The 17,706-nt window shown below is 47.1% G+C and overlaps 1 protein-coding gene across 1 annotated transcript in view; it reads left to right on the top strand.

The window, feature by feature from the left end:
* The window catches only part of ADAM12 (ADAM metallopeptidase domain 12), a 333,194-nt gene that overhangs the window by 262,933 nt on the left and 52,555 nt on the right, over positions 1-17,706 (top strand). Inside the window, exons 12-14 of the mRNA XM_055559857.1 lie at positions 9,410-9,587; positions 14,051-14,140; positions 15,614-15,809. Of these exons, the coding sequence (XP_055415832.1) occupies positions 9,410-9,587; positions 14,051-14,140; positions 15,614-15,809 (464 nt within the window). The remainder of the gene's footprint in view (positions 1-9,409; positions 9,588-14,050; positions 14,141-15,613; positions 15,810-17,706) is intronic.

Genomic DNA, 17,706 nt, shown 5'->3' with positions numbered 1-17,706 from the left:
ATGGTCTTAGTATGATTCACCCCCAGGAATACAGCCGTGAGACACACAATAGGCTCCTACAAGAAAAGAGTTTTCTGACTGCACATTTGTCAAAGTAAAAGTAACCCCTAATAATGTTTTACTTGGCAGCTTGGTGACGGCTGAAATATTAAGCTGTGACTGTATTTAGGGTGGGAAGCCGTAAGTGGCATTCCTCTTTTGGAAAGTAGGTTCTGTGTATGTGTTTTCTCCAGAATCAATGCAGCTGTCTGTTTCATCAGCTTTTTCTTTCTAATCTTGCATTCAGCATGGTAAATTTACTCCCAAGTGTCCTTGGTATTTAAATATTAGGAAAAAGGCAGACGTGTCTTAACTAAGAAGGTCACATCTAAGCAGGAGCCGGTCACCCTGGCATGGTGTCTGCAAGAAATTCTCTGCCTGTGAACTGAAAGCAGCACTTTTTTTCTGGGTCCTTACGTATAATCATTTTAAAGCATTCTTGTGCCAAGGGAAAGTATCATGCAAAAAGGCCTTTTTTCTGAATAATGCTCCAGTTTTATTGCTTTGCATCAGCCTGTCACTGCTATATGTCGATTCAATTAGCTGCTGTCCTGACGTATTTGGGATGATTTATGAAAAGTATTAAAAAGCACATTATGATGAGTTTGCCAAAAGCTCTAGAAGAAACTGAGGCTTGTCTTTTTTAAACTACCCACCATGGGCTGCACAGGATCCTCAATGTCGTGAACAACTACATGGCCTAATTCAATGTTCTTTTCATTAATAGTCTAAGGAGTAAGGCTATAAAATAAGGGAACAAAATGAGCTAAAAGAAGGCAGAACTATCATACTCTGGAGCTCAAAGCGAGTGGGAGGAATTTGCTTCAAAACAGAAACGTCTTTCTGTTCAGTCAGGATCTTCTGGCACCTTAAAGTACAACGATTAATCAGTTCAACTGCTCTAATATTTGACGATATTTGAAAATTCATTTGTGACTTGAATTTGACTTTAAGATTCTCATGAAATTTCTAGCACATGCCTGCGGTCATGTAAGGTTTCAAAATGCTGTACATCGAGCTTTTCTTAGAAAAAGCAAACCACGGGGGAAAACAGAACTACTTCTAATTTAAGTGCAAGAAAAGTGACCTGCAAGGCACCTGGTTTGTATTTCTTATCATTCACACCAATAAGTGTGGCTTTGTCCATGTATTATCTTTATAGCATTTGAATTTTAAACCTAGGTCACTTGCTCCCAATCTTTGATTTTGATCATTTGGTAAATCACCAGCACCATCAGCTGATGAATAGATACACAAATTGTGATGTAATCTTACTTCCCATGGAATACTATTCAGTCATTGAAATAAATGAAGTACTGAGAGTGCTACAGCATGGAAGACCCTTGGAAACATGTTGAAAGAAGCCAGACATGAAAGGTCCACGTTGGAAGGTTCCATTTACACGAAATGTCCCGACCAGGCAAATCCAGGGAGAGACAGCAGAGTTGTGGTCGACAGGAACTGGAGGAGTGCGGGTGAGGAGTGTCTGCTTCATGGGCTGGCTTTTTTGGGGGTGGAGGGTGGGCACTCAGGAAAACGTTCTGGAATAAGTGGTGATGTTTGTGTAACACCGTAAACGCATAAACGCTGGGGATTGTGTATTTCTAAGTGGTGATTTTGTCATGTGGATTTTACTTCGGTTTAAAATGAACTCACCCGGAGAGCTTGTTGAAACACAGTCACGGGGCCCCCACCCCTGAGTTCTTCCAGGGCACCAGGTCCAGGTGGGGTCTGAGCATCTCCATTTCTGCTGGGTTGCCAGGTGATACGGAAGCTGGGACCACTTGAGGGGCTCTGATTCAGGCAGGTGTTGAGTTGAGAGAACGGTTCCTCCTCCGTATGCAAGTCCGAGCATCAGGGCCATACAGATCACTGCCCATGTCTCGGCAGTTCACTGTGGAAAATCCAGGGCTGAACTGGTATCCTCAGTGAGGAAAATGAGGTTTTTAAATAACTACACTTGGGATCAGATCTAGGCTCTGCCATCTCCCAACTTTGCTTTGCCTTTTTATTTTGCTTGTATGTTCAGTCAGGTACAACTCTTTGCAGCCCCATGGACTGTAGCCTGCCAGGCTTCTCTGTCCGTGGGATTATCCCAGCAAGAACACTGGAGTGAGAACTCTTAAATGCCTTCACCTCATTTGCAAAATAGGGATAACAAACCTATTTCATAGGGTTGTTTTAAAGTGTAAATTTAAAACAGCATAAAGAAGAAAATATTACTATGAGAAAGTACCCACCATATCATCTAGCTTAAAGCAGGTTCTCAAGTTATTCCAAATATATATACATCAATTCAATGTAATGAATATGCTTATATATTTATATAATTTATACATGTGGATAAATGTGCATAATGTGAATGCATTTCCAGCATTTTAGTTATATGGGTGAAGAGGCAGTGAGTGGGTGTGCCCAGTAGTTCCCTTGACAGAGGTCCAGCAAGGAAAGACGGGGAAGCCTGGAGCCACATTTTAATCATCACAGGATCCTCCTCAGAGCTTTGAAACAGCTGCTTCTCCTGTGAATGAGCAGATGAATGAAGGAGGAGTGAGCACGCCACGCAAAAGGCTTCATTTTGGTGTCATCAGAAGTTCAGAAGCAGGGTTGGTACCAGGGAAGCAGGGTGATGAGCTTGGCCATGCCAAGCATTTTCCTGGAGTCATTCTTTCCTGTGGCTATGTGTGTAAATCAGGATTCTATTATAGTTAGAGAGATCTAATATTTGGTATCATCAAATTCCCTTATCTCTTGACCTGAAATCATTTTACTTTTTATTGAAGCATAGTTGATTTATAATGTGTCGATTTCTGCTGTACAGCAAAATGAATCAGTTATACATTCTTAGCCTTTCCTGTTACTGGTTTATCACAAGGTGTTGAATATAGTTCTCTATGCTATACAGTAGGGCCTTGGTGTTTATCCACTCCCTCTATATACTAGTTTACATTTGTTAACCCCAAACTCCCTTTCCACGCCTCCCTCACCCCCCACCTTGGCAACCACATGTCCGTTCTGTGTCTGTGAGTTTGTTTTGTAGATAAGGTCATTAGTGTCATATTTTAGATTCCACGTGTAAGTGGTAACATATGGCATTTGTCTTTCTTTCTGATTGACTTCACTTAGCATGATAATCTCTAGTTGCATCCTGATCATGGTATCTGGCCCCATCACTTCATGGGAAATAGATGGGGAAACAGTGGAAACAGTGGCTGACTTTATTTTTATGGGCTCCAAAATCACTGCAGATGGTGACTGCAGCCATGAAATTAAAAGACACTTACTCCTTGGAAGGAAAGTTACGACCAACCTAGATAGCATATTCAAAAGCAGAGACATTACTTTGCCAACAAAGGTCCATCTAGTCAAGGCTATGGTTTTTCCAGTGGTCATGTATGGATGTGAGAGTTGGACTATAGAGAAGGCTGAGTGCCGAAGAATTGATGCTTTGGAACTGTGGTGTTGGAGAAGACTCTTGAGAGTCCCTTGGACTGCAAGGAGATCCAACCAGTCCATCCTAAAGGAGATCAGTCCTGGGTGTTCATTGGAAGGACTGATGCTGAAGCTGAAACTCCAATACTTTGGCCACCTCATGAGAAGAGTTGACTCGTTGGAAAAGACTCTGATGCTGGGAGGGATTGGGGGCAGGAGGAGAAGGGGACGACAGAGGATGAGATGGCTGGATGGCATCACTGACTCAATGGACGTGAGTCTGGGTGAACTCCGGGAGTTGGTGATGGACAGGGAGGCCTGGCGTGCTGAGATTCATGGGTTGCAGAGTCGGACACGACTGAGCGGCTGAACTGAACAGAACACACCGTGGTATGATGTGCCACGTCTGCTTTATCCGTTCCTCTGCTGTTGAACATTTAGGTTGCTTCCACATCTTGGCTATTGTGAATAGTGACGCTGTGAACATAGGAGTGCGTGTATCTTTTTGAATACAGTTTTGTTTGCATGTATGCCCAGGAGTGGGATTGCTTGATCATACGGCAACTCTAGTTTTTTTGAGAAACCTCCATACCGTTCTCTGTAGGGGCTACTCCAGTTTATGTTCCTACCAACAGTGTAGGAGGGCTCCCTTTTCTCCACACCTTGTCCAGTATTTGTTAGTTGTAGATTTTGGGATGGTGGCTGTTTTGACTGGAGTGAGGTGGTACTTCATTGTAGTTTTGATTTGCATGAAACCATTTTAGATGACTGAATTCTGTGTCTTTCCGGGGCACATTGGGTTAGATATAGTTTTTAGGTACTTTCTTCTTCCTTGCCACACGCTGGTCAACCAAGAGGATTCCAGCGTAAGAAGGCAGTTGACGGGCAGGTCCTAGTTGGTCAGTCAAAACTAGTTTGGTTTAAAAAAAAAGGTGGGGAGGAATACTAGTTTGAAATTGTTATGAAAAGTACCTTAAGCAGTTATCAATGCCTGGTCCATGCAGGGCAATGCTCCTCTCCCCCTTTCATGATGTTCCATGGTCGTCTTTTGCCATCTACCTGACCTCAGAGGGCCTAGGAGTTTTCTCTGGGGAGGGGGTCGCTCCTCTGGGTATGTGTCACTGAGAGAAGAACCTGCTGCTGTCTGCTGAACAAAGTCCTCTAGGACTGTCACACCTGCCCATACCCCTTTGCACTGGCTCCTCCCTCTGCCTAGAACATTCTTCCTCCTGGTGTGTCCAGCTTCTTCCCTCACATCCCAAATGCCTGCCTTCCTGTGCGGTCTTCCCCTGATCATCTTCCCCTAAGAGGTCAAGACCTCCTATATCCTTGCCCCCTGACCTGTCCTATTTTCTCCTTCATGTTCATTCCTTTCTAACACATAATTTACTCCCTTATCTTCTGTATTATTTGCCTGACCCACCAGATGCAAGCTCCACCATGGCCAAGATTCGGGTGTGTGTTTTATTCACTCCGGTCTCTCCAGGACCTGGTACAATGCTTGGCACTCAGGTGTTGAATAAATACTTGCATAATAATTGAATGATGAGTGACAGGTTACTCTCTGCTCTTATTCCTCCAAAGCCTGACTTTCTCTAAATGCCCCCCAATAAGGCTCAGGAATATTCTATCAGAGAGAAATAGTCACTGTTCCCCATGATGAGAAATCATGAAAGGATGAAGGCAGGTGCAGAATGCTCCCTGGTCACATCGCCATTTGTCATCCAATGAGAGGTCTTGGAGGATGCAAGTGGCCTTTTTCCATTCTCCCCTAGAGGGGAAATGTTGACCAGTCCCCACGGAGAGGACAGGAAAGTATGGGGAAGGGTTGCAGCCTTCCTAAGGGGTCTTGCAGCCTTGGGGTCCCTCGGAGTGAGTCAGGAAGGTCCATATTGGAGGGAAAGATGCCCCACTCACTGTGCTCGGGGCAGGAGCTGTGAGCCGGCAGCTGGTGGAGGTTTTCCTTGTCCAGACTTTGAAGTCAGGTGTCACGACGGTGAAATTGGGCTGCGTGGTGTAAGACCCAGCTCTGTGCTGGGAGTGATGGAACAAAGGACCGGTGTCGGTGACCTCCTCCACACCTCGTGGCCATGCTGTTCTGTTATTAAAACAGGGACCTCTCTGTGACAGCCTAGAGGGGTGGGATGGGGTGGGCGGAGGGAGTTCAAAAGCGAGCGGATGGGTGGGTACCTACAGCTGATTCATGCTGATGTGTGGCAGAAACCAACGCAACGTTGTAAAGCAATCATCCTCCAGTTAAAAATAAAGTTAAAAAACAAGCAGATGGAGGCACCTCGAGGAATTAGTGCCTGGACGCTCTTCCTCAGAGCAAGGTTGGGAAGCTGTGAATTGGATGGATGTTATCCGTGACACTAAACAAGAAAAAACTTTTAAGAGCATCTGGGCTTTGTCCTTCAACAGAATAGGAGAAAGGAAAAAAAAAAAAAAACTAAGAACAAGAAACGTCCTGTTACACAGATAACTCGAGTCTTATCTGACCATACCCAGCACAGACACGCAGTCATTTTTTGCTACTAGTGATCTGTTCTCCTCTCCCAGATGCTCTGAATTTAAATGCTGAACTTACACTGATCTCACTCATCTTGTTTCTGTTCCTTTTTTAATGTCAACCCCCGCTAAAAAAAAAAAAATCAAAATGTATTTGTTTTGAAAGACAGTGAGATCGGAGTGCTTGTCGGAGCTGTGCCTGGAGCTGGTCTCAGCCCTGCACACGTCTTGCTGCCTTGGGAACTGGGTGGTTGATAACCCCTCCTTCACTGGGCTTCTCTCAGCTGCTGTGAATCTTGGTGTAAACCCTTCCCGAGGCTCACAGTCGATCCAAGTGCCTCTCCTAACTCCCTGTTACCGTTTTCTAGAAATCAGTTTCCTCCCAGAATGAACTGGCGAGCTCTCATCACAACACCTGGTTAGGCATTGTTGGTGTGAGAGTGAGATTTAGCCTCCAGGATCAGGCCTGAGATGGGGCATTCTGGGAAAAGCTCACACAGGAGAAGGTTCGATCTCTTCTACTGCAAAGGACTGTTTTCTATCCCCTGTGCAATACATCGTATTTTCCACACAAAGCCCTTCTCAATGGACAGAATTACACACTTTCTTATGGTTCGTCATCTGAAGCTATTCAGCATCACTTTGATACCAGGAATAATCAGTCTGTCTGCCCAGGAAAGTTAGAGAGTTCAAAAGGAACTTTGTTACAGCACTCCAGATAAGTCTTGGTTTATTGCTGGTGTATCCGAGAGCAAGACTTTGCATGTATTAATTTGCCTGTAGATTAGAATTATACTTCAGAGTTAATAACTAAGATTGATCGAAAACACTTGGGGAGACAGCAGGGTTACCCATTTGGCCCTGGAACTCATCACGGTCTTGAAATATTTCCAGATTCAGTCATTGAATGGTGGCTAGTCTGTCATCCTCCGGGAGACAGAGCAGCACGCGTTGGTTTGGCCAGTTGACTGGGATCCAATCATAATGTCATCCTCTAAACGTCAGCATGGGGGAGGATGCTTGGGCTTGCTGGTGGGCAGGCTCTGCTGGCTCACTAAGTAATAAAACCTGGGTTTCTGGTGGGCTTAGCCTTTATAATTGCTGCCTAAGACATGGGGAAATGCGTTCGTAAGAGAGTCAGATGTTGTGTATGTGTTAGGGAACACTAGCAGGTGTAGCAAGAAGCCCCGGCTTCCAGTGGCTTACCGTCCTGGGCGGGGCTCCCTTCCATGTGTTGCTGTGGGCTCTGCGCTGTGCAGTGAGTTGGGAGCAGGTGACGTTCTGCCTCATTCCCTGCTAGGATGCTGGAATGCTCTGAACTCAGCTGGCCACAGGGAAGAGAAAGGAATCGCCACTTAATTGCATGCCATTTCACCCCTGCTAATTCCGTCACCAAGAATTGTCACACAGCCCATCCAGGTGTGAGGGGGCTGGCACACCCCTTGCGGCCAGGGAAGGGAGAGATTGAGCTTTGTGGGGACATCGGCCAACTTGGCCACATCCTTTGCAGGCCTGGTTTTTAGAGACAAGAGAAGGACCCGCACTTCTGACCTCCTCTGTTCTTTTAAGGCTGTGCCTGAGGAGACAGCAATTTGCCCTTCATGGATCCAAACCAGTATCAGCTGTGCTCTGACCACTGTCCCCCTGTGGAAATGATGTCCGTGAAGCCAGGGAGCTGATAAGCTCAGTCATTTGTACCTTCCCCCTGCCTCAGGGTAGCAATTGCCTTTATTACTATTTTTAATTGAAGTATAGTTGATTTACAATGTGTTAGTTTCTAGTGTACAGCAAAGTAATTCAGTTATATATACTTTTTGATTCTTTTCATTATAGGTTATTAAAAGATACATATTAATATATCATTCCCTGTGCTATATATTAGGTCTTGTTGGTTTTGTTGTTCAGTCGCATCCAACTCTTTGAGACCCCATGGGCTATAGCACGCCAGGCTTCCCTGTCCATCACCAGCTCATAGAGCTTGCTCAAACTCATGTCCATCAAGTTGGTGATGCCATCCAGCCATCTCATCCCCTGTCGTCCTCTTCTTCTTCTGCCTTCAGTCTTTCCCAGCATCAGGGTCTTTTTCCAGTGAATCAGATCTTTATATCAAGTGGCCAAAGTATTGGAGCTTCAGCATCAGTTCATCCAATGAATATTCAGGGTTGATTTCCTTTAGGTTTGATGGTTTGATCTCCTTGCAGCCCAAGGGATTCTCAAGAATCTTCTCCTTGTTGGTTATCTGTTTCATATATAGTAGTTTGTTATCTGCTAACCCCAACCCCCTAATCTATCCCTCTCTCCCTTCTGCTTTGGTAACCATAAGTTTGTTTTCTATGTCTGAGAGTCTGTTTCTGTAAATAAGTTTATTTTTATTATTTTTTATATTCCACATATAAGTGATATCAGATGATTTGTCTTTCTCTGACTTCTCTTAATATGGTAATCTCTATATCCATCCATGTTGGTGCAGATGGCATTGTTCATCCTTTTTATGGCTGAGTAATATTCCCTTGTACATATATGCCCCACACCTTCTTCATCCATTCATCTATTGATGAACATTTAGGTTGTTCCCACATGTAGGCTATTGTAAATAGTGCCGCTATAAACATAGGGTGCATGTGTCCTTTTTAAATTAGTCTTCATCTTTTCTGGATATATGTCCAGGTGTGGGATTGCAGAATCATACGGTGACTCTATTTTTAGTGTTTTTAAGGACCCTGCATGCTGTTCTCCCTAGTAGCTGCACCAATTTACATCCCCACCAACAGTGTAGGAGGGCTCCCTCTTCTCCACACCCTCTCCAGCCTTTATTATGTGTAGACTTTCTGATGATGGCCATTCCGAGCAATGAAGTTAAAAAACTTCCTCACATAGTTATATTACAAGCTACGGGTCCTGAGTCTTCACTCTCCATCATATCATTTCACACAGAACTATTAATGATGTCTGCAATGAGACACTGTCTAGAGTTGTCGATTTGAAAACCATCCAAGGATCATTTCTTGGGGGATAAAGCACCTGTGGCTTAGACAGTAAAGAATCTGCCTGCAATGCAGGAGACCCAGGTTCCATCTCTGGGTCAGGAAGATCCCCTGGAGAAGGGAACGGCAAACCACTCCAGTATTCTCTCCCGGAGAATTCTGTGGACAGAGAGGAGCCTGGCAGGCTACAGTTCCTGGGATCACAAAGAGTCAAGATATGACTGAGCCGGTAGCACTTCCTCATTCAGTGGTGCTGGAACGGTGCAGGATTGGACTGCAGGGTTTAGCTGAAGGTGCCTCATTTTAGAGCATTCAAGCTTTTGTTCACTGAGAGAGTGACCACCCGCCCAGAGGATGCCTGTGGGTACCACACACACTGGCACAAGAAGGGTGATGCACAGCCCATTCTGTTCCCTGACGACTGACATCCTGCCTCCTTCCTGCAGGTTCCCGTTCCCCATGATGTTCAGCAGCTGCAGCAGGAAGGACCTGGAGGCCAGCCTGCAGAAGGGCATGGGCATGTGTCTGTTCAACCTGCCGGAAGTGAAGCAATCCTTCGGGGGCCAGAAGTGCGGGAATGGATACGTTGAAGAAGGAGAGGAGTGTGACTGTGGGGAACCGGAGGTAAGAGAAACGTTTACAGGACATTTGTCTCGCTTTTACGGCTGGGCCAACCAGCAAGAATTTGAAGGAATTGTGCAGCAGAACGAATAGTGCTGGAGAATCAGGATGGGAAAATCCTAGGGCCACCTTGAGCAAGCTTCATAAGCCAGGATGGCCTTCTTGAATGCTAAGTATTGCGTGAATTAAGTTGTATCACTGGTTTAAAGAGATAAAGAAATCTTCTCTGTTGAAGGACACAGCAGTCTCGGGAAGATGAGGACAAGAACAATGAAAAAGCATTTAGCTTTGAATTTGACAGAGAAGAAAGCCTTGGAATGCTGGCTTCAAATGGCTAGTAAGCCCCAAGTCTTTCTCTCTGCAAGGTGTGCAGCCCGAGGGGAATTTGAATAAGCAGCGTTCATGTTTAACCAAGAGCGGCCTCCCGAGTTGAAATTCTGCCCTTGTCTCCGCAGCCTCCTCTGTATGTGTGACCTGAGGCTCCCAGTCTCCTGCCTCTCAGCTTGTCAGCTTTCAGAAGCAATAAGCGAGAGCAGAGAACATTTTTAATCCAGCAAAAGGTTCATTTCACCCTGCTTTCCAGCCACTGTCAGGACATTTTCGTGCTTTCATAGGGCCCAGGGTAAAGTTAATCAACATCAAAATTGTAGCAGCCGTTTTTTTTTTTTAGTCTCTGAATAATCTTGGGAAGGAGAGAGAAAGGGCACAGCAAGACTGCCTGGTAAAACAAGAGCCCCCTCAAAGTTTGGAGAAGGTTGTGTTTAGAATAAATCAAAGTCACCCATTTGCATAGCAGGCTGTCTACACGTGTGAGTCCCTCTCTGGGAGCTTATGTGAGCTGCAGTGGTAGACAAGTTCAAGGTGGGTATTAGCTAAATTCACAAATGGGCCTGGTGAGGGCTTAGGAAGAGCGCATCTTGGAGGGCTGCTCTCAAAGGGGGATTCTAGGATGGAAGGAGACTTGTGCTGAGATTCTGAGACTTCCCTTGCTTCGCTGTGTTCATCAGACAAACAGCTGGTTGTGGACTCCTCATCGTATCCCACCCTCTCCAATCCTCTGAGCTTTTCCATGGCAGCAGGAATAATCTTGGACTCCATCTGACCTTTCCTGTAAGAATATTGAGAGTGAATATAAGTGCTCGGGGATGGGGGTTGAAGAGGCAGGTTGATCAAGTGTTTCTGTGCCCTTGCTAAATTCAGGATTCGCCCAGGGTCACGGCGCTGTCCATGAGGCTGTTTAATTTTGCTCACAGCACACAAAGCTTGGTTACTATGCAGGAACAAAATCCTAATTATGGCCTTACAGAAACTCTTTTTGATGAGTGGAGGAAAACTTGAAACCATCATGGGATAGGTTATACAAAGGGGAAATTGTTCAGAGATTTTTTTTCTAATTGCTTAAAGGAAAAAAAACAGTTAGTTTAAATTACTCCTGTTTCTCAGGAGAGGTCAGGTTGACTTGAAATGCTTTATCTTTTGTTTGAGCTCCTTGTAATTGTTTATTAATTTAAATAAATTTGGCAGCTCTCCCTGAAGCCATGAACTCTCAGGTTTGGGATGACTCTATTACCAGAGTCATTTATTCCATAGACCAGCATGGCCACCAGCATCCCTGCCTCCCTCCACATCAGCAGGGCGAACGTCGCCACGGTTACCATTTCCACCACATCACTGTTGTCATTTCCACCACCGCCTCATCTTCATCTCCACTGCCGTCACCAGCATCGCATCAGCAAATCCTTGAGTGCCTGAAATTTGCCATGGATATTGTGACCTTCTCTTTTACCCCCATCAAGGAGTCATTCAGCTTTGACAGGGGGGTTACTGTCTCTCCAGGCAACTTACTCCCTTGCAGGACAGATTTTTATGAACTCAACTCCTTGCTTAGGCAGAGCTATACTCTCCCTGCATGTTATTCTATGTGGAGGGCCCTCATTTAATAAGTCCTTGATATCTGAAGAGAACTCTCAATCTCTTCATCCAGAGTTCTTTCTCCCAAGAAATCTTTGAAAGTCATGGGCAAGCTTTTTGCCTCAATTTTTAGTTTTCTAATTTTTAATTTTTTTTTTATTTGTTGACTTTTTAAGGTTTAAGGTCACGCTGTGCTCTGATGGTATGAAAGCCCGTTTCCAGGTTCCAAACTGACCAATACTTTAGTGAACCTGGGTTCTTTATTCCCCCACTCAGCGCTCAAGCACGGTAAATAACCATCATGCCTTTGTTTCCTATCAGCCTATGCATCCCCTGGACCATAACGCACTCTGGTGTCACCATCTCAGTGAGTAAATGGGTCAGAACCACTGCCCCAGCTCACGACGGGACCCAGCTTCTGCTCCCAGAAATAATGGCCACTCTTTTCAAGAAGATGCATTGTTGTCTCAGCCCAGTTCATGGTGACTGGGAACCTCTGTCTACTACCTACAACCCAAGAATGACAATCAGGGCATTTGCTGAAAATCCTCTCACGGCTTCATTACTCTTCAGTCGTTGGAGGCTGAGTGTTTGTCGACTCTGTTGAACTTCTCTATTGAACACTAAAATAATAGCTGCACCAACAGATGAAGCATTTGTCTCTTCTGATAAACAGAGTTCTGCAGAAGAAATAGATTCTGGGTAGTTAAAAGGCAAGTGAGTGCTGAAGCCTTGAGTCCGGGACATTAGATTTATATCCACCATAAGGGTTTCCTGACAACTCGCTCATTCTTCCAAGCTAATAGGGTTGAAAAAGCAGCCTTATCTCCTTGTTTAAAGTCAATTGCATGCCAGTAGCTTGCAAATATCTTTTAAACTTAGTTATCTTGCTCACATTATCAATGCCTTTTGAAGTCAAAACCATGCTATTTGGCTTCGTTTCCATTTGAACTTCTGTGTATATTATTTAGCAGTTTCGTCGGGGGGATTGGGACCTGGTTCTTAAAGGGTCTTACAAACCAGTTTTAGGATGGCTGATTTACCTTAGAAGTGCACAGGAGCCTGTACTCTGTCATTGGCCCTCGTGTCATCAGAAGAGCCATTTAGACCATACGTACAGGACAGCATCGTCATACCTGCCGTGGCACTGATCAGCAGTACCAGTGATGGACCCCGCTTATAAAAACACAAGTTCCTGAATGTTTTAGGCTTGTAAATCCATGAGTTGGAATTCCTTACTGTCCTGAAAGTTACAGCATTGGCTTCTGGTTGGCAGTTTTCTCCTACTGTATATATTACACACTCTGGATGTTTATGAAGTCCTTGAGCAAATTTAAAATTGAATAACCTGGGGTGTATGTGTAATAGGAGCGAGCAGTCACTGGGAACATCATTCATAGAGTTTTACACGGGATACAGTTGACATATCCTGGTTGAGCCATAAATCTTCTGGATTATCAATGTTTTATTCACTGCATTTATGATACTGATGATAAATTCATTCATGGAGATGGTTTGGGGAGTAAACTGTTACACTATGAAAATAGTATGTGATGGGCCTGTAGCCAATAGTATATAAATTCTTCAGCACAAACCATATAGAAGAGAAAATAAAGGGACATTGATCAACTCAATTCTGAAGACTCTGTTGAGCTCCCCTTTCTAATGGCAATTCATTTTCTTCTAAAATGTGTCAACTCCAAGTTACCAGAATGTCCTAAAGCCCACGATGTCATAAATACATTGAATAGATACGTGCAGGCCTTCTGTTGAGAGCTAAGCAAAACTATAGCCTCTTGTTTCTTTATGTGACAAAAACTTGAGTACCTGTGAAATGCAGCATAACATAGGAGTTCACTTCCTCTCTCGCATTTATTTCAGACAAGACCATCCATCTACTATTTGACCTGTTTAAATCCCTTGCAAATCTATGGGCACAGCCCACAGACCTCCTTTCGGTCTCTTGCTCATTCTGAGGCGCTTTTCTGACCTGAGGAGTGTCTTGGTGGATGAGACACCCTCCCTGTGCTGACTGAGAGTCCAGCTGCAGCTTCAGGTTGGACTGCTGTGGTTCACATACAACTAGTTTGACTTCATTTCCTGCCACTGTGCTCTCAGTTAAACTCTGGATCGGTCTTTGAGGAGTTAAGTTTGTATGCATCTATGGAGACTTTTAAACCCATTCAAAGGGCTCCAGTGATCCTGATACAGGTCACTGCATTGAGGCCTGCGGTCCTCGAAGACATACACACGGCCCCACCTGCTGCTGATGCGAATGGCCTCCGGAGCCAGCCAGCCTTCTGTCCCAGTCCCTCACCCCACCTTTCACGGTGCTACTGACTTTTCCCAGGGACACGCACTCCCAGGCAGTTCATAAACACTTACCAGAAGCTCTGCTTTCTTCCAAAGGAAGATAATCCTCGGTCAGGCTGGTTTTCAGCTCAAGAGCGGGGCCCTCGGGTTCTTTCTTCCCTTTCTAGTCACTGAAGGTGCAACCTTTGCTTTTGGTGATTGGTGGCCCCCCGGTGACCCTGTCAAACCTCTTCCATCTCCAGGAATGTCAGAATCTCTGCTGCAATGCCACCACCTGTGCCCTGAAGCCAGACGCTGTCTGCGCGCACGGACTGTGCTGTGAAAACTGCCGGGTGAGCCCTCCTGCTCCCAAGGTCACCCATGGGTTCTACGGGTTCAACACCAACGCAGGGCGAGCTACAGGGCAGGGTGATTTCCCAGCGCTCGCTGCTGGGGAAACTGTGGTCCTCATCACGCAAGCTGGTACTCTCTACCTCCTATTTTTATTATCTTCTAATCTTTGTGTGAAATGCACATTTTAATGCTAAGTCATCTGTAGTAAATAATTTATGAGCTGGAAAGGAATTGGACCAAAAACTCAGGCTCCCCATTAACTGTTCTGGTCATGCTGTTGAAGAAAGTCTTTGAGAACCAGTTCCCCCTCTCACAGGGAGGACTCACATCAGGTCCCTCTGCTCCATCCCAAGAATGTCTGCCTGCTGGCTGAGGCACTGGGCGGGTTGTTCGCCACAACCTCAGCATCTTGCTCTTGACGACCCCTGACAGAATGTCCTGGCTGACCCAGCCCAGCCAAGTTGGCAGTTTTAGACTCTGCCACCCTGACTGCATTCGTGTTGGCAGTTCTATCGTTTGTCTCACTGTTCAGAGCTGAGATCTGGCAGAGTCGAAGTCTGAGCTTTTGATTCAGATGTTCCAAGGGTAGTTTTATTTCCTTTTAATTAAGCAATTGATCTTGACCTTCTGCTTGCAGGAAACTCCCTCTTAGCCACCCAGGCAGAGCACAGTGTTTCCAAAGTGCATTGTGACATTTCACACTCAGCTTAAAGTATCCTTCACCCCTTTCCTGTGATTAGCTTATGGGGATGTTAAAGAAGCTGGCACGCCTGGCTTGCAGCTGCTGGTGGTGGAAGTCCCTGGAGAGGGGGCTTTGAGGCGGGGCTGCTCACTGGCTCTATAACCTCAGACAAGCCACCCTGAGCCATACGCTCCTCAACATCAAAAAGATGAGGCATCGTTTGCATGGTTCCTTAACATCCTGTGTGGCTCCTTTGGTTTACTACTTCTTTCCCTGCCCCTGTAAAGTCCTACAGACAGGTTTCCAGCTCTGTGATTTGATTGAAAGTAAAATTAATGTTGCAAGTATGCCCTTGGGATGATCTTTGTCATCTTGCCCACAAAAGTGAATGCCTTAAATGCAAACGTCATCTTAAAACAAGTGATGGCGTTGGTGACCAGAGATCTTGCTCTTAAGAATCGACGGGTCCATCAGGTAGCACCCCACTCCTCCAAGGCCCAGGGGCCAGCAACCAGCTTGTCTGCTCACCAGGAAAACTTGATGTTGCAGGAAGTTAAAAAGAGCTGCATCTTAGTTGCCCCCACCACCCCACAGTGGAAAGGTGAATCCCAGAGTGAGACTGTTTACTTAACGAGCTCTCCCTTCAGTAAATGGAACTTCCTTTGAAGTCCGCACCCGTCTACATGAGGCTACACGGGGTAGCCCTGCTCCCATCTACCCAGAATGTGACTAGGACCACTCTTCCCCATTTCCTGCAGTTACGTGCTTATAAACTACCCTCTCCTTGCAGCTGAAGCCAGCGGGAACTGCGTGTAGGGACCCCAGCAACGCCTGCGACCTCCCGGAGTTCTGCACGGGGGCCAGTCCTCACTGCCCAGCCAACGTGTACCTGCACGACGGGCACCCATGCCAGGGGGTGGATGGCTACTGCTACAATGGCATCTGCCAGACCCATGAGCAGCAGTGCGTCACCCTCTGGGGACCAGGTACGTGGCCCCCACCAACCTGGGGGCTGAGGCTGCGAAGCCCGCCCTCTGTTTCCGTGAGCATCCCTCCCGGAGCGTGCTGTCGAGAACCTTCCTTCTGTTGGGCTGAAGTGACGGGCTTTGTGGTGTGACCGGGGCCTGCTGGGCACAGGGCACACAAAAGTGGGTGCTGTCTGGAGCCCGCCCCAAGGCACAACAGAATGGTCTGGCCAGAGACGTATGAGCACCTCCATGTGCCCGTGGGGACACAGGGCTGAATCGGCCAGGACCACTGCCCTCAGACGGCTTAACAGGGAGCCGGGCAGACAGGCGGCAGAACATCCCCACCCACAACCCTGATTGTGTGCCAAGTCCTTCCTGGCGCTTGAATGACAGCCCTAGCCACGGGCAGAGGGTGCCGGAGAGGACGTCGGTGCAGCCAGGGGGCGAGGGGCAGTTGGGGGGGGCTGCCTCGGGAAGGCCAGAGCTGAGCTGATGTGTGCGTCTGTGATGGGGAACAATGTTCAGAGGGAGGGCCCAGCGTGGGAGGCCTGGACGCCAGAGGAAGAGCTCGGAGACAGGTGTTCAAGGGCCTTGAATGCCTTTTTGTTCTGAAAGCAGAGGGACAGAGGCGTGTGTCCCAGAAAAAAAGCACCCAGGTGGGAAGGTGGTCAGGAAGCAGCCTTTGTGTGGTCGGGTCCCTGAGAGATGGTTCATCACTTCCTGCCCATGGGCCGCTGGACCTGGGCTCAGCCTGGTTTGCGTAAACCTCCCAGGACAGGACGCCTGAGGTGGAGACAATGACCGCAGCTTTACGGAAGGCAGAAGCTCAAACTCAGAGGCCGGAAGTCATTTCCCAAGGTGGTGAGGCTGGGATTGTGACCAAGTCCAGCCGAGTTCCCGCGCTAGGCTGTCACCCCAAAGAGCCAGGCCTCAAACCCAAGTTCCACAGAAGCTCTAACATTAAACAGATGCTCAGAAGTGAAAGGGGGAAGGCCCCGTCCCCTCTGTGTCTCTGTCCTCTGTTGCCCCGTCTTCCGGGGCCAGAGACCCAGGGCCTAGGGCAGGGCAGCCCAGAGCAGGGGCTCGTCACCCCGGGGTTGGCCCCTTGTTCCTGCATCCAGGATTCTGACAGTGAATCCCACAACGGGTATTTTCCAAGACCATGTCAGTGATCTTCTTTCTTCTGCCCCTTCCCGTTGGCTGCAGGGCGGCCTTGGTTCTGGCCAGAGGCCCCAGCTGTGGTAAGGCCTCTGTGGTCAGCCAGGCCCAGGCAGGGGGCCAGGCCAGCTCGGGCTCTGTAGGGGAGAGAGAGCCAACGGGCCTCTGTCTGACTTTGATGGTGGGGTTTGGGGTTTAGGAGTGATGAGGGCAAATAACAGTGACTGAACCTCAGCTTGGGTTTGAAGCATGATGTGGAAGCAATGGCCTGAGTATGGAAGACAGAGCGGACATTGCTTAGGACGGGGGGCTCTCATGGAGCCCACTACCACCACCCTGCAACCAAGCCAGTGCTCCTGTGCACAGGGGACCTTCTGAGGGAGAAGAGAGCGCAGCCTGGATGCAGCAACAAGGGGTTCACCGTGCCTCCGTTTATCTCGTTCTCTGGAAAGTTCTTCCAAGGCCTCAGGCTTCGCTGATGAGCTTCTTGTTCAGTCACCAAGTCACGTCTGACTCTTTGCGACCCCGTGGACTATAGCCTGCCAGGCTTCCCTGTCCTTCATGATCTCCTTGAGTTTGCTCAAACTCATGTCCGTCGAGTCGGTGATGCCATCCTACCATCTCATCCTCTGTCACCCCTTTCTCCTCCTGCCTTCAATCTTTCCCAGCATCAGGGGCTTTTCCAGTGAGTCAGCTGATGAACTCGGGTGGATAGAAAGAGGAAGTGGTGGTACCCAGAGCCTTAGTGCTTGGGCTT

The sequence above is a fragment of the Bubalus kerabau genome, chromosome 22, assembly GCF_029407905.1.
Source record: "Bubalus kerabau isolate K-KA32 ecotype Philippines breed swamp buffalo chromosome 22, PCC_UOA_SB_1v2, whole genome shotgun sequence".
Taxonomy (NCBI): domain Eukaryota; kingdom Metazoa; phylum Chordata; class Mammalia; order Artiodactyla; family Bovidae; genus Bubalus; species Bubalus kerabau.
This window is presented reverse-complemented; position numbering and strand designations above follow the sequence as displayed.